Raw genomic sequence first — 17,200 nt, forward strand, 5'->3', positions numbered from 1 at the left:
TCAGTATTTCTTAGGGCAAATACACATAAGCTCACCAAACTGAATCACTAATAAACCTGTAAAAACTACAATGCTGCAAGCAGCAACTAGGCTGAAACTCAAGTGCAAAGGTGGTGGGGACACAAAGCCCACCCTTGCACTCAGCTACATTAGCAAGCCACTGCAATTTAGGGCAATAAAGGCCAGAGTTGTACTTATACACAACTCTGCCTGAAGGAGTCCAGAATATTATCTCAGGGCAGGGAGTACTTAATCTCATTCTCGACGAGTAGACTACACACCAAAGGCCAGCAGGCACAAAATTGTGTAGTTTTCAGGAACTACCTAGAATGGCTCAAGTTTCTAGAACCTGACTGGGTATAAACATATGTCTTAAAATTCCTGTACATCAGGCTTTTAGAGAAGTTGCTTGTAACAGCAGTCCATCTCATTTTACATCATTCGTTGTCTTGTTCTCATAAGCCTGTAAACCAGCAGTAACTTTGGGACATTTATCTTTCTGGACAGTATTTCTCTAAATAATTTTCCCTCAGTATTTATGAATCAATCCTGGGTTCTCCACTCCTGGAGAGGGCATTGGGACTTACCTAATGAAAATTACTTTCCTCGCATGCAGAGGTCCAGGCTACCAGTGGACCAAGGGTGTGGCAGTTTTCATCAGAAGTGAAGTTTTGCTTGGTTGAATGCCCACTCACCGTTTAAAAACACTATTTAAGTGTACACCACTGTAAAGATTTGGCAATGTTGGGACTGGATAGATAGCTCAGAGGCATAAGCTTCTACCTGGCAAGCACAAGGTCCCAAGGTCAATGCCCCACAAGCCCTGTCAGCTCTGGAACCATGAGTGGTAGCACAGCCCAGTAATCCCAGCACTTGGGAGGCTGATAGGAGGATCTCTGTGAGTTCAAGACCCGCCTGGGGGCTACGAAAGGAGCACAAAGCCAGCCTGAACTGTACAGTGAGACCCTGTCTCAAATTACAAAACAAACAAAAAGATTTGGCAAAGTTCAAAGCTTGCACTAGACACTTGGTTATGTGACTCAAGTACTTGTGTGAAAAATGAGTCAGATCGAAGAATCAAGATTTTGTAAGTCAAGTAGGAGGAACAAAACATGTCCATTTATTGTGATGGATTTCAAGGAAGAGTTTATTCCAGAGACTAACAGTATCAACTGCTGTATTCCAGTCATTTGGAAATCCTAGTAAGTTATTTTTTATTTTTATTTTAGAAATCCTAGTAAGTTGTTACATACTAGGTGTCGGCTGTTTTGATATGGGTAATTCTTTCAATCCTACCAGGTGGCCTTACATCATTCTCATTTTAGAGATGAGCTGGCAGGCTCAAAGAGGTCTGTAGTACTGACACAGGCCAGGGACATGGGACATGACACAAGGCATGGGACAACCACTGCTCTGCCTGCCTCCCAAAGTTCCACTTTTCCACTAGCGTCAAGTTCCCTAAAACCATTTGCAGTTAGCCTGCATCAAAGCTATCACAAGATTGCAGTCTAGTTAATGGTTCTTCTATGACCTCAAAAAAAAAAAAAAAAAAAAAAATGTAGAAATTCATAATGCTTTCAGGAAAATGAACAGAAACATGAGGGAGGTGGTACTACAAACATTTCCAAAGTTATCATGCAGAAAGGAGAACAGATGGTGTGTCACAAATACTGACTGGTGTTTTTTTTTTTTTTTTAAATCTACCTTTTTCCTATTTACTTTTAAGCTAGAAGAACATTTAATTGAAAGCCTTTCAAAACAAAAACCAAGCTCTGCCACAAGTCCTTGTAGTATTTCTTCACATATTTCTCATTAAAAAAGTCAGCTGCTAAAAGCTTCTAAGAGTCAAGCTTCTACAAGCTTTAAAGAGCCAGCATACCTTCTAGCAATTCCACATCAAAGTATTCAATAAATAGGAATATATTAAATAATTTAAATTAAATAATTGGGAATATATACAAAGTTTAGTAACACAATGTTTTTTTTTAAAAGCAGTTTATTAGTGAAAAACTGGAAACCTAAAAATTCAACAGTAGTTTACAAGATGGCACACATAATGAAATAGCATGCAGCTATTAAAAAAGATGTAGAAATACATATGACACAGCAAGATAGTCATGGTACTGGTGAGTGAAAAAGTTACAAAACAGCATGTACAATTTGATCCCATTAAAAAATGTATAAACACAGAAGAGTCTGGAAGGCTAAATAACAGTGGTTTTCCCTGGATGGTGAAATTGTAGATAATTTCTTTACATTTTCCTTTTTTTTCTTTGTGGTACCGGGGATTGAACTCAGGATCGTTTATTCTACTGAACTATCTCTCCAGCCCTTGTAGATAATTTCTTAAACTATATTTTTTAAATCAACATAGCTAAGACTTTTACTATAAAAGAAGCATTAACAACTCTTAAAAAGTTCCTTTTTAAAGTAAGAGCAGAGCTTCGCAACCTGAGGCACAGGGATGTACATGTTAGTCAAATACTGCTCTAACAACTGTCAAGGTGTTTGATGTTAGTCACCAGTGAAAAGGCACTGCTTTGGGTGGAAATGTGTGTGGTAGTTGTGCATATCCTTCTGAGGACTGAAGGATCCTTATTCCTAGACTCCTTCCAGCAGCTTGCATCCACAGCAATATCCTTTGCTGACACTCGACATACTCTTATACCTCCATACTCACTCGTAGGAAGAGAGCAAGCAGTAAGGTTCCTTTCGTGGGTAAGTTACGTAAGGCAGGAATTTCAAGTGATGTCAGACTGTAGGCTTGAAGGTCAAAGGCAAGTTCTGTTACTCTGCAGTGGTTCTCAAACTTTAGATTGCAGCAGTCATTCAAAGGGTTTTTTAGTATTGACTACTGCTTAGCCCACCCACAGAGCTGCATTCAGGTCTTGGGGAAGGCTTAGGAATCTGCATTTGCATTCTTTTTTTTTTTTTTTCATTCACAAGTATTTAAGGATGTAGAAATCATTAGCTAGGTCTTGCACTAAGATGTGGGAATTTGCGATCAAAAGAATTACAGCCTGTATCTCAGGAAGCCTACATTCTAGTGATAGATATTACTAAACAAATAAATTATAAAAATAATTACAATTATTTGTGTTAGAACACAGTACAGAAGATTTTTGTTTTAAACACTTAAAAATCAATTACACGGAGAACAAAGACTAGTTCTAGAGGCCCTTGAAGAAAAAAGATGAGTATAAATAAAGAACAAATACTAGAAAATGATAAATAACATTTTAAACAACTTTCCAGGCAATACAGATATTGCTGCTCTGGGGTTTCAAACTCTGACAACCACTGCTCTACTGAGCAGACTTCCCAATCAGGATGAAGTGGGAGAAAGGACAGGTGTGGCTGAGAAATTCCCTTCCTGCCTTGAGTCACAGCAGGAGGTAGGAGCACTTGATCATCCAGAGGTGTTGGAGGCAACACTGGCCCAGAGATCATTTCTCCATTACAGCTCCTCCCTCTGGTCTGAAGTCCAACTACGGCAATATTATCCACTTTCAGAGATTCAGTAGAAAGGGATGAAACTTTTTCAGGCATCCTGTTGAGAAACTATGGAAATAAGCTGGGTCTCCCTGGGGTGACAAGCTTGTTGTTTCTTGTCCTGACCTCCAAACCTTTTTACACTCCAGTAGAGCTCATAAATTTTCTCCCAACACCAGCTTCCTTTTCTGGTGAAGGATAACAACAGACAGAGGATCTTGGCCCCAGATTCATTTCCAATGCTGTCCAAGACAGACATAAGCCCATATTTGGGACCTCATTTTCTATAGTCTGACTTTTTTTGATTAGCACCACATAAAAATTTCTAACACTATGACCTTATGGGTCAGATTAAGGATAAACGTAGTTACAATCCAATCAATTACTTTTTGTTGATAAAAGAACCTACAAATATTTCCAAGTTTATTACTCCATTCATATATGTACCCTCACATTAATGTACTTTTAGATGAAGCTCAGGGGCACAGAGTTTAAATAATTTTGAACTGTACCGTAAAAGAGGCTTCCCAAACTTTACTTCCGTGTGCAAGAATCGTTTTGGAGCATTACCTGAGTAGAATTAAACCTATGAATTCAAGCCAAAAGCAAAATAAAACAGCAATCACCATCCTGTCTAAGCAAACAAAACCCTGCTGAAATAAACAACAATCTTAAAACAATCTATGTATCTTGGATTTGTGGAAGACAAAGGCAAAAGAAGCCTTTGAACCTTTTAACATTATAGCATCCTGTAATGTATAGTAGCCTTCAATAATCAACATTCATCTGGTAGAAAGCGGAAGGTTCTGATAAAATGCATACTGACTGTGGTGAGGTTAAACCCAGATCTGGGTCTGACTTAAAGATGCTGGAGAACAGAACTGACAGGGAGTGAACAAAGTATGGATGTGAGAGGCTTCTCTTGTACACAGCCAGCTACGTAGTCTGGAGAGGTCCAGGCTAATAAGGGGAAACTGATATTTAGAGAGAATGTGTTTACTACATGCCAAGATTTTCCCTAAAAACAAAACAAAACAAAACAAAAAAAAACTTAACACAACATTTGCTCTATTATCTCGCAACAATCCATGTTGATATAATTAGCTCCATTTCATAACAAGGAAATAGCATGTCATCGGTGTGCTATGTCTGAGTGGATGCTCCAAGAGTATGTGAGGATGGCTGGATATGAAACGAGGACCACTTAGTTCACTTCAATACCAACACTCTTTTCCCTTTATTAATCTACTTCCCACAAACCTAATTTAAAGTTGCTGTTTACATTGACCTGAATTTCTGTATCATGTTTCAAAGCCTAAATCTAGATTTACAAGGCAGCTGGTATTCTAGGCTGTGAAACATACTTTGAAAGAAAACAAAAAGGCTTTACGTACTTGACTCCATTGAAAACTAACCAGCCTGGCAGCTTTGGGGGTCCTGAAGTATGGCAATTTACAGGGAGTGAAAGCGTCCTATACAACTACAAAATTCAGAGGATGTCTTATAGTACAGAAACAAAGGGTAACAACTCCAGTTACAGTTTGGACAGTGAAATAAAATTAACATGTTTACTAAACTCTTACTAGGAGCTCTTAACAAAAAGGATTTAAAAATGGTATTTAAATATTAATTGTTAAAAATACCCTGAAAATCATTTTGATAGATTAACATTTCCTGAAAAAATGAAATACACTTTGCACTTCATGCTTCAGTCAGGCTGCGCTACTTCTGTACTTGTTTCGAGGCCTGGCACATCTTTTTCCTTCTACCTTGAACACTTTCATCTCAAACCATTTCTCACTCCTCTGAGGTGATTCCCAAACATGGTGCCCTTTATTTTTCCTTCAGAACATTAATTCTGCTACAGGGTAATTGCTTTATTGTTCTGCATCCTGTACTGGCCTTTAAGCTTTACATGGGCAAGGACTCTGCACGTTGTTCATGGTGTCACCCCCAGTTAATCAAGAAAGTATCTGCTGAATAAATGAGAAGTCCTAAAACAAAAGTTATTAATCTGCTGATTTATATATTGCTAACTCACAGCATTGGCTTAAATAGAAGTTTTCTAGCTTCGAATTTGTTACTAATAATACTTTGTGCTTCATATCCAGGGATCCTGATCATGATAAACTATATTCATTAATAAATTTTCAAATCTTTACTAATAAGCCACAAGTGACCAAGTCTGTTTGTATATAACTTATAGTGAATATAGTTTCATTCTTAATTTTATGTAGATCAGTTGTTTGATAACAAATCTTTACTGTATTGCAGTATGTCCTCAATGAATCAAATTTTGATTATGTATTATTAAATTATCATACTCTTAAAAATTTGAATTGAATTTGTGCCACTTGTTTTAGATGCTTAAATACAACAGTATCAGGGAAATATAGTAATGCTTTTCAAAGGCTAGTTGTTCTTAAAAAAAAAAAAAATTCAGTAGTGTTTTAAAAGGAAAACAGGCACAGTTGTGCATACACAATACCAGCACTTGGAAGACTAAGGCAGGCAGATGAACCACTGTGAGTTCAAGGTCAGCTTGGACTACATACATGACTTCAAGACCAGCCTACACTACATAGCAAGATTCTGTCTCAAAAAACCCCAAATCCTAAAAAAGTAGCTGGGCCTGGTGGCACACACCTGCAATCTCAGCACTTGGGTGGGGGATGAATCAGGAAGAGTGCTGAGAGTCTGAAGTCAGCTTGGACTATATAGTGAGACTCTGTCTCAAAATAAAAAAATACATAAAAAAAGAAAAAAAAAACCCTAAAAAGTAACCCATTAAAACATCATATTGAAGTCATCTGGTTCCTTTTGGACAAGGTACAAATGATACAATTGCATTTCCGTTCATGGATGCGTTCAAAAACATGATTTTCTTCACAAAAAAGACTTATGCCTTGTAATTTTTTTTTTTTTTTTTTTTTTTTTGGTGGAACTGGGGATTGAACTCAGGCCCTTGCGCTTGCCAGGCAAGTGCTTATTCTACTGAGCTATCTCCCCGGCCCTACAATTCTTTTTTAAACCAAAAGTTGAAATCAAATTTTAACTTTAGTCTTTGGCTATTAATTATACCTAATAAATGAGTCACTGATATCAATTCACAATAGATTTATTTTACATAAAAGAAAAACTTTCAGTTAATGAAAAATTCAGTAGAAAACAGTTCTTCTGCTTTAAGTTGGGGCTCAAAAGTAGAAGCAGCTTATTAGTGAAATCTCAGTAGAAAGAGAATTTTATAAGAAAACATTCTTGGCATGAAAGCGCTAACAAAATCTTAATGAAATATTTACCATGCAACTTTATTGGCAGAAGGGCTGGTTTCTGATGGCTGGTTTTTGTTTTCCAGTCTTTTAGGACATTACCATGGAAGATACTTAAACCTGCTTTATTTAGAGTTATATATAAATACGACGTCATGATGAGCAGGTTTTTCATAGTCCACCTATTCAGTTGAGCAGTTCTAGGTAGGTAATTGGCACTTTACCCTTCTGATTTCCCCTTTCCCCCATTAGCCAGTCTGAATCCATTCCAACGACACTGAACACAGTGATCACCTACAAAGTAAGATATTTCAAGTCATTAATTATATTAAAAAATAAACACATAACAAACAAATTGGATTAAACTATTCATTGTTGAAAACTTTAAACATTATCGAGCTTATATATCAAGTTATTTAGTGGTTAAAAGTTTAAAATATTTCTGTGATGTTCAATTACATTAAAGAATAATAATTAGATTTAATAAAATAGCAATATAATCATCTGAAATCCATGCAACATTCCTGGCAAAGCCTAAATAAGAGGCTGCAGCTTGCTTTGCAGATGACCATTCAGAAGGTCTGCCAACTCACGACATACTTCTCACACCCGCACTGTTTACCTCATCTGCCAGCAGGGACAACTCAGTACTGTTTGCAGCATCGTAGTCATAGAGAACCCTGGCCTTCCTGCTGCCACTTGACTCCTTGAGGTCAGTGACATTGGAAGGAGGGGTGATTCCTAGGCCGCTGGGTGAAGCCATGGCCGAAGAGCCAACTACATTTGACAAAGTAGACGGCACTGGAGTCCCAGAAGTCTGATTGTTGTTCGAAAGATAATTGGATGGAAAACTGTTGAGAAGAAAACAGCTGGTTAGCTACTTCCTTGATGCTACCACTTGGTGGCACTATTTGCCTTTTTCCAATTTCTGCATTGAAAGATTAACAGATGCTAATAATTTGCTAATATTTACTGACAAACTATGCTATATAGTTTCTACTTTCCTCTTGGCCCAATTCAGGTGTTATTCAGATATAAATCTTTGCAAACTTGTTTTAAAGTTTTCCTCTTTATGACAGTGATTTAAACTAAAAAACAAAAACCAAAAACAAAAGCCAAAAACAAAGCATAATGGCTGTTCCCCGGCAGTAAAAATTGGCTTATCCTTAAAACAACTGCCAAAACCTTCTATTAGTATATTTAATTAATTTCTTTTCCTTTTTAATAAATTAAAAAAATCAGCAAAAAACCATTTAAATATTACATATTACTGCTAAGAGTGAGGATTTCTTAATGACTAAAAAGGAACCTGAAAAGGAACTCTAATGATCAAACTTGCTTTGAGGTTTTTAGTTATTCTTAATTCCTGATCAGACTTAATTTAGGACAGTTTTAGAATCTTATTGGAAGATTTAATTCATTTTATCTTATTTTTTATGTTTTAGTACTGGGTCTACAGGGTCTCACAATGTAGATCAGACTCACAGTGATTCTCCTGTTTTCAGCCTCCCAAGCACTGGGATTATAAGTGTGCACCACCACGCCCAGTCTCAATCTCTGTCTCAGCATGCCCAGGAGGTGGGGCCAGCACCGCATGATGGGGATCGAACCCTGGCCGCTGCACTCTGCCTAAGCAGGCACTTCAGTTCACTGAGCTATCTGGCTGATGCTACTTCATTTTATATAAATTCTTTTAGGCAGTTAAAAAAAATCCCTCAGACAAATCCCAAATTATAACCTGGCAATTCACTGATTCTGATATTTAAACTGGTTCCTCAAGTTTGCTGTATTACTTAAAATAGTTATAATAACATGGGGATTATAGTGGTATTCTGCTTTCAGGTATGAATACCACTAATGAAAATCAAATGCAATGGTATATTGGTTCAAGAACTTAATTCTTTCCATGAGTCTGGTCTCAGAATAACTAGAAGCTTCAACTCATTTTTAAGATCTAAACTTGCCTTGTGCCTCATTTTGTTCTAGGTCTAGTGTTTTTTTTTTTTTCAGAACTGAGGATTGAACTCAGGCCCTTGCACTTGCCTGGCAAGCACTTATTATTCTACTGAGCCATCTCCCCAGCTCCGCCTAGGTCTAGTTTTGAAGGACTAATATGCATACAATGTCACCAATTGACTTTTTAAATATCTTATTCCTTTAAACAATATTCTTCCTTCAAATGGCAGATATCATTCCTATTTTAATCATTATATAAATTTAAACTCCTTATAATTAACTCTTACGCCCATTCAGGGCATGAGCCTGCCTAAATCCTTTAGCTTCGTCTAGTACTCCGTATTCTTACCTTCACCAATTATGATCTGACTAGAAGAGCTACGTACCATCAGTTGCCTGAACCTGTCACTCTCTTTCCTCCAGAATTTTTACAAACATTTTTTAATTTACGGGGAATATCCAACCTACCCTTTCCTTGTCGAGCTATGGCTTGTATCCCTACTAGACTTTAAATGTTGTCAAAGCAGAGATCATTATCTGCCCTGTTATTTCCCATACTGCCTTACAATGTGAGCTACATAAGGGTATAAACGTTTTGCCTGTTTTGTTTGCTGATGTAACTCCAGAATATAAAATGACTGAGCTATGCATTTTATATATTGTCATTTGCTTTAAAGTATATTACCAAAGTCAGAACAATTGTGTCAGTAGGATCAAGTTCTTACAGAATATTCCAAAACTTTTCTTCCTCTTTACTGAGTAAATATGTACAGTGATACCTTGGTTGATGAGCTTGATTCTCTCCATGACTCTGGTTACAAACTGAGTTGGATGAGAACCAAATCAAATTCAATGGTTAGGTTCAATGTTGACCTTACAGGGAAATTTGATTTGGTTCTGGTCCAATGTTATTTGCAAGCAGAATCACGGAGAGAATCAAGTTCGTGAACCATGGCACCGTTGTAATCGATACATACAAACAAATTAACTTTTAAGGGCAGTTATGTGTGACCAAAGGCAAAAAAAAAGTATGCAGTAGCAAAAGAAATGTAAAACCTCACTATAAGCTTTCTTTATGTTACTAAAAAAATATGGACTTACATTATCTTACTGCTTTTAATATCTTCCTGAGCCAGAAAAGCTGTTTCATCTCAGAAGATTGATACATTCATCAAAAACAATTCAATTTTTTGCAAGCACAAAGGCTCCAATTCTTCCAACTACCCTTGTTAACAGTCCACATGTAAACACCAGAGTTTATTTCTTATCTAAAACTTTAGGGGCTGCAGAGACAAGATAGCTCGGGTCTAAGTGCCTGCCTGGCAAGTGCAAGGACCCAGTTCGATCCCTGGTACCACAAGCCATGCTGGCCCTGGAACCCCAGGCACTCCATGCCTGTCAACAAAATGGGGCATGGTGGTGCATGCCTGTAATCTCAGCACTGAGAAGACTGAGACAGGAGGATCACTACGAGTCCAAGTTGTGTAGTGAGACCGTGTACCAAATGAATGAATGATGAAAAAAACCCCAAAAACTTCAATATGTGGAATGGAAATTACTACCTTCCCAGTTGTTTCTGGAGATCTAGCATGTATTGGTAGCACTGTGCATAGTAAGTCATCTGGGCTTCTACAAAGTCATTCAGACAGCGAAGATGATGAGCCTGTAAAGGAAAGTTAGAGTCAATTTTCAGCTTTCAAAATGGTATGCTAGGGCTGGTGAGATGGCTCAGTGGTCTAAAGCACCTACTTGGAACAAGCTTGGGAAAGCACAGGGACCGCGGTTCGATCCCCCAGCACCACATGCCAGCCCACCCCGCCCCCTGGTGGGCTGGGCTGGCCACACACACACACACACACACACACACAATAAATAAATAAATGTTTAAAAAAATGGTATGCTAAGAGGGCACAAACTACAACACTATAATGAAGAAGAATCATGTACCTGGCATCTTACTACAAGGCTCGTTAAGACTGACCTTGGTGAGCAGTACAACAAATTTTGTTTAGCCAATGAACGCCTGGGATAAGTAGCTGAGATACAAGCAGACACTTAAAATGTTTTTCCACATATCTTTGGTTCCAGATGAATTTTCGATGAATGAATACTCACATGTGTACTGCTGATTCCCTCTAGCAGAAGTCTGGTAATCTCAGCCTGACGATCAAACTCACTTTGAGTTATTCTTAATTCCTGTTCAGACTTAAATTAGGACATAGTTTTAGAATCTTACTGGAAGACTTAGCTCATTATATATAAATTGTTTTAGGCAGTTAAAAAAATCCCTCAAGCAAATCCCAAATTACAATCTGGCAATTCCCTGATTCTGACATTTAAGCTGCTCACTTAGGTTTGCTGCACTAGTCATCATCTAAAGAAGTGATTCCTTACCAGCACTTGATTCAAAAGGATGTGTCAATGCCAGAGCTTAATGGAACACTCATATGAGCCTCAAAAACCTATTATGGGCAGTTCAGATATCAAGAGTACCACAGTTTCACAAGTATAATGTTATTCTTAAAAATTCTCAATTATTACTATAGTTTTAAAACAAGAATCCTCAATTTCAGACACAAGAAACTTCATAGAGTAAAGCCCTAGAATTTCTACTTTTGTTTAGTTACCAACACTTGCTAAGGAAAGTTCTTCAGTTCCTTCAAATACTTCTTTGCCCTAAATTTTACATGTCTTTCTTTTACATTTTCTTTCTAAACTATACGGCTTTAAAAGTTTTCTTAGAAGTTATGACTGACCTTCAATCAGTGTAATGATGGTAAACTGGTTTTCAAAGGGGAAAAAACCCCACTTCTAACTAACATTCAGATTTTCATGATAAAATAATACTGCCATGGCTGATTTCAGATTAGCAATGTCAAGTAACTGACTGTGGAGTTAAATGGGAAGAGAGGTATATAATATGATATCACCACTGGTTTTGAACATCCGTTCCATTTAGTGCTGGGATAAAATAGTTCAGCAAAAAATTAACAAGCTCTAAAAACAGTAAAGACTGGAATAAAACATCTTAAAACTTTTAATGAGAGGTTGCTGACAAAGTGGAGAGGAAAAAAAACAAAATAAAACCTCATTCAGCTCATTCAAAATAACTCCCCCAGGGCCAGGGAGATAGCTCAGCAGAATTAAGTGCTTGCCTGGCAAGCACAAGGGCCTGAGTTCAAACCCCGGTTCTGCAAAAAAAAAAAAAAAAAAAAAAAAAAAAAAAAAAAAAAAAAACCAAACTCCACAAAGGTCGAAGTTCCTTTTCTTGAAAACAACAACAAAATAAACCCCCCAAAACTGAAAATAACTCCCCCTTTTGTTACCTTTGGTTAACAAGGCTGTGATTTTTTAACTCCTCTCTTAGCATAAGTAGCTTTTTCTCCATGTAAATACTATTTACAACATTTTAAAAATTAGGTTTTAATGCTAAAAGCACTGAATAAAAATGAAATTAATCATTTTTTAGGACCAACAAGATCTGAATTATAATGTCATATTTCATGCTTTATCTCCATTTCCTTCACCTTTGGATGTCAATAGTTAACCTAGTGAGCTGGTCAAGAAAGGAGCACAAGGCAGGTAGATTTGATATGATATATAATGGTATATGATATGAGATGATATGACATATGATATGTGATATAATACCCCAATGGCAAAAGGCCTGGGAAAAGGGACTAAAAATTGACTGCTAGATTGGATTTATGAACATGAGCTTCAACTGTTCAGTAAAAAAGCACTAAAGTTAAATTTGAGTAAAACAAAAATACTTAAGCAAGGTTAAAGTCAGCTTCTCTGGATGCTAGAATGAAGCAGAGAAAAAGGTCTGAGAAGAATCAACAGTCTTCGCAAAGAAAGCATCAGGAAAACCAATCACTTTAGTGTCACCTTTGCACTGTCTACCCTGCTATGTGGTTGAATACAAAAATGACTTTAGCCGGGGAGACGGCTCAGTAGGATAAGTGCTTGTCTGGCAAGCGCAAAGGTCTGAATTCAAATCCCTGGTTCCGCAAAAAAAAAAAAAAAAAAAAAAAAAAAGACTTTAACAGAAGAATTTGCAGCAAATCAAAAGAAGTTCATGAGTAAAGTAGGCTGGTCTCTCTGTAAAAGTTCCATTCAATTTAATGGCTATTAGTAGAAATGGCAAAAAAGGCCAATATGGCTAAAACTCTCAACACAATGTAGATGAGTAAGTATGCAGCAGGTAGAAGAGAGCAGGAAGCTTGAGACTGTAGTGGAAATAAGGTTTAATGCTAAAAGCACTCAATAAAAATGAAATTAAATAATCTCAATAAGGACAAGAAAAAAAAGGACAAGAAGTCAGCCATCTAGATTTGGATAAAATTCAATATTTCAGTAGATGTTTGGGGGTGGCTATGAACACAGCTGCAGGTCCCAAGTCAGCTCTTTTTCTGACAGATGCAACTGAGCATAATTAATCTGACAAGCTAAGGAAATTTAAGTTAGGTTCATCAGGAAATAAATGATATATATTGGAAAGATAGATGAGGAAGGCTTATTGTTTATTTGTGGTGCTGGTAACCAAACCCAGGGCTTTGAACATAGCAGGCAAGTGCTCTGCCACAGAGCCCTAACCCTGAGAAAGACATAAAACAATGAATTAAACAGCTGATATTCTGTCCTCCAGAATATCTTATTCCCTAATTTAACTTTGTAACTTAGGTATAACTTCTAGGGAAAAGAGCTACTAAGAATTAGTGTTACTGGACTAGTTGATTTTGACTAGATAACAATATAACATTAAGTAAACAATAAGCATTAAAGATGTAATTTGGAAAATGTGCAATAATTTATTGTTCTTTGATAACAGGATTGTAAATCTATAAGAGAAATTTTGGTCAGTAATCTTGACTTACATCAATTATAGGCTTAAATATTACAATATTTCAGGAATACGAAGTTTTAAAGTTTACAGATTTTTTAAATTATAAAAAAAAACTATATAGGGCCAGGGAGATAGCTCAGTGGAATAAGTGCTTGCCTGGCAAGCACAAGGTCCTCAGTTCGATCCCTGGTACCGCAAAAAAGCAAAACAAAATTACAGAAGAAAAAACATCAAATCCATTTTTATGTATTTTCCTAATACTTTATATATCTCTACAATATAAACGTTTCATTATTTTCTTCCTATTTATTATACTGATTATTTCCCAACTTGTAGAAGGTGCAGAATCAAGCCAGAAAGTATTCAGTGTAAATGTATGTCAACTAAAGGGAAGACATCTGGTTTTTTTTTGTTCAATTTACATTCTCTCCCTTATAGCTCTGTCCTCTTTTCATACTTGAGGTTCAGGAAGAAGTAAGAAACCAGAGAAGAACCATGTAATAAGTTAATGAAAATATTTCAGAGGGGAATAAGAGTCTAGGTCAAGAATTATACTTAAAAAAAAAAATTATACTAGATATCCAAGTTGTAGGGTCAATGGCTCTGTAACTATGCATGAAACAAGACTATACAAATAGCCATCCTATGATGTTGGAAAATAGTTCAAAGTCTGTAAGGGTATTTAAAGTCAGGGGCCACAAATACCACTTGCCCTCAAACTCCAGCATCACCCATTTGGAAGTCAGGTTTTGCCTTAGAACTGGAGAATAAATGAAAAGACTTCCAAAGAATTAAAGTAGCATTGGAAGGAAGTCTGCACTGAAGCTTCAATTTTATTCTTTACAGATTCTTGCTTTATTATTTCATATTCCAGCCCAGAAATTGGAAATGGTAACATAGCAGAGAGACTGCTAGCAGTCTGATACAAAAGGAAAACAACAAAAACAATGGATCCAATTGTTGCATAATACAATAATGGATATTCAGAATAATGACAACTATAAAATTAAGTATGTGCTATACAGCATTAAAGTACATTTTTCTGCTCAAGTGACAAAAAATAGCTTTAGTGGTAAAGCTCCAGTTATTTAATGATATTAACTATGCCACATTTGACAATCTGTCATTTAAAAAAATTATCAATGAATAAATCACATATTTAATCTGTTTCCTATGAAGGCACTGACAATTACTACTTGATTAACAGGTATCTAGGATTTAGCATATGTGCAAATGTTACTACATAAATGGCAATTAAATTGTCTTATAAGTCTGTTATGTAATAATTTACTTACTTTTGTTACTTCCTCTGCCCAAATCTAGCCAGCATTAAAAAGTAGAGAAAAGTATACAGCATGAAAGAAAGTGGGGATTTAACATTTTCTTCAACTTAGGTCAGACAAATACAAGAATTCTAATTCAAAGGACATAGTCTGCTTTCTCCAGAATTGTATTAACAGGTTAAACGTTGTAGTAACTGAATCAGTGCAGTTTAACATATTCAATATTGTCAAAATAGTGCCTTTTGTATATATCAATACTATCAGTTTTAAAATATGCTAATTTTATAAGCTAATAATATTTTTCAAAAAATGGGAATACTTAAATTGTTATGTTCTAGTTTTCTCATCCGTAAAATGAGAGTTTTGGGTGGGGTAAATAAATTCTAATTCAAGTATAAATTCTAGAATTCTAGTACATAAAAACAAATCAAGAATAAAAACACAACAAATGTAGTTGATAAAGCTGTTTTCTTGGGAGAAAAGAATAAATTTGAAATATAATTTAAAATTATCATAGTTAAATATATCTTACTATAAACAGATGATAGGAGTAGTAAAACAACACTTGGTGAAGGAAATAAAATCCTGCTAACCATTTATGATATTTTACCTAAGACAAAAGAAAATCTACGTTTTGTACACTAAATAAGCAATGACTAATACTTTTTATTTATCTATACATAGGACAATGGAAATAAATGCATTCTCTTGCTAAGAAAAGCCCTAACTTAGCTAGGACTTCAATAATGATAGATTAAAAAATAAAGTTTATTTTTAGTTCAATGGTAATGGAATAAAAGTCAATTAATTGCCAATTATTAATTATACTGAAGGTTTCTTGTCACTTAGTGGAAGTAAAGTATCTATGAGTACCAAGTGCTACCAAGTTTTATCTGGTAACATAACAATCTATCTTGCTATGCTTATATTTCATTAAAATTAAAAACCTTTAATGTTAAAAATTTCTTCAAGCAGCTCAAAATACACTAGCTATGCTTTTATAATTTTCTTTTTAAATGTATTTAGTACAAGGTCTACAAGGTCTCACCACACAGATTGGACTCGTAGTGATCTTCCTGTTTTCAGCCTCCCAAGCACTGGGATTAGAGGCACACGCCGTCTCAGTGCATGCTGGGGGTGGGGCTGGCACAACATGGCTGGGGATGAACCCCAGTCACTGAGCCTGCCTAAGTAGGCACTTTAATCCATTGAGCTGTCTGGCCAGCCCTACAGTAGACATCTTAAAACAATTTTTAATTCTTTGTTCTTGCTGCAGACTATTTACCATTTTGAATTAGTGGAATGGGTCAGGTCTGGCCACTGCAAAAATAGCTTACTGGAGTTTATTTTAGTCTGCAATCGCTGAAAAAAATAATTCTTTATTGAGTTTCAGTAACAAAAAGGTAAATGGTAGAGCTACTGAGAGATGAAAATCAATTTGTATATCTTTATCTGTCTTTAAAGAGGTAAATGTTAATTTTCTTCATCCAAAATCTGAAGTACTAGCTTACTGGTTTTTAGTGAGTGTAAAAAGTTAGTACAATAAATTTATGATTCTAAAATCTGTATTTTTTATAATCAATACATTTGGCAATTGAAATACAGTCTTTTTTCAAGTTCAGTATCACTTTAGCCAGTATTTTTTCCTACACATAAATGAATTCGAAGCTTCAACAATTTTACTTGCAACTATTAGCAAGAGGAGGCACTTTATTCAAGATGTAGAAAACACAGAAGGCCAACAAACCTTCAGCCATTTTACATGCAGGAAGTTGAGCATGTAAGAGAAATTTACCATAATGTTATCTCCTTCAAGGCGGGCTGAGTTTAGTTGCTTAAACACATAGGTAAAGACAAAGAACACATTATGCCAATGAACACAGTGAATGAAGCAAGTTTCTTCTGCACAGTAAAGCCACACTAAACAAGTACTAAAAGCAGATCATTTTTTACATCTTAAAGATTCAAATTTTCCAAACAAAAAATGCTTGTGTTTAATTTTTAACTTTTTTTTTTTTTTTTTTTTTTTTGCGGAACCAGGGATCGAACTCAGGCCCTTGTACTTGCCAGGCAAGCACTTAGTCTACTGAGCTATTTCCCCAGCCCTTTAATTTTAAATTAGAATCATTTAGGAAATCTCATCACTGCCAATTAGCTAAAATTTTCATTAAATTTCCACCCATGAAAGCTGTCTATCCTCAATTATCCTGTTGAAAGAACATTTCTATTTTGTACTAGTATGATGCCTTCAACCATGTTTAAGTGTGCTGAGAATATGTGCTACTTGAAGCGTATGAAGAAATATTTTCCATCACATTTATTTTTTTTTTAAATTTATTTATGTGTGTGTG

At 35.9% G+C, this 17,200-nt stretch overlaps 1 protein-coding gene across 1 annotated transcript in view; it reads right to left on the reverse strand.

Annotated features, from left to right (window-relative positions):
- Positions 1-6,594: 6,594 nt before the first annotated feature.
- Sh3glb1 (SH3 domain containing GRB2 like, endophilin B1) overlaps positions 6,595-17,200 on the reverse strand; it is a 43,109-nt gene continuing 32,503 nt past the window's right edge. The window contains exons 5-8 of the mRNA XM_023699051.1: positions 10,833-10,922; positions 10,280-10,380; positions 7,384-7,612; positions 6,595-7,055 (exon numbers count right to left, since the gene is read on the reverse strand). Of these exons, the coding sequence (XP_023554819.1) occupies positions 6,948-7,055; positions 7,384-7,612; positions 10,280-10,380; positions 10,833-10,922 (528 nt within the window). The 3' untranslated portion in view covers positions 6,595-6,947. The remainder of the gene's footprint in view (positions 7,056-7,383; positions 7,613-10,279; positions 10,381-10,832; positions 10,923-17,200) is intronic.

The sequence above is a fragment of the Octodon degus genome, unplaced genomic scaffold (genome assembly GCF_000260255.1).
Source record: "Octodon degus isolate 3935 unplaced genomic scaffold, OctDeg1.0 scaffold00109, whole genome shotgun sequence".
Taxonomy (NCBI): Eukaryota; Metazoa; Chordata; class Mammalia; order Rodentia; family Octodontidae; genus Octodon; species Octodon degus.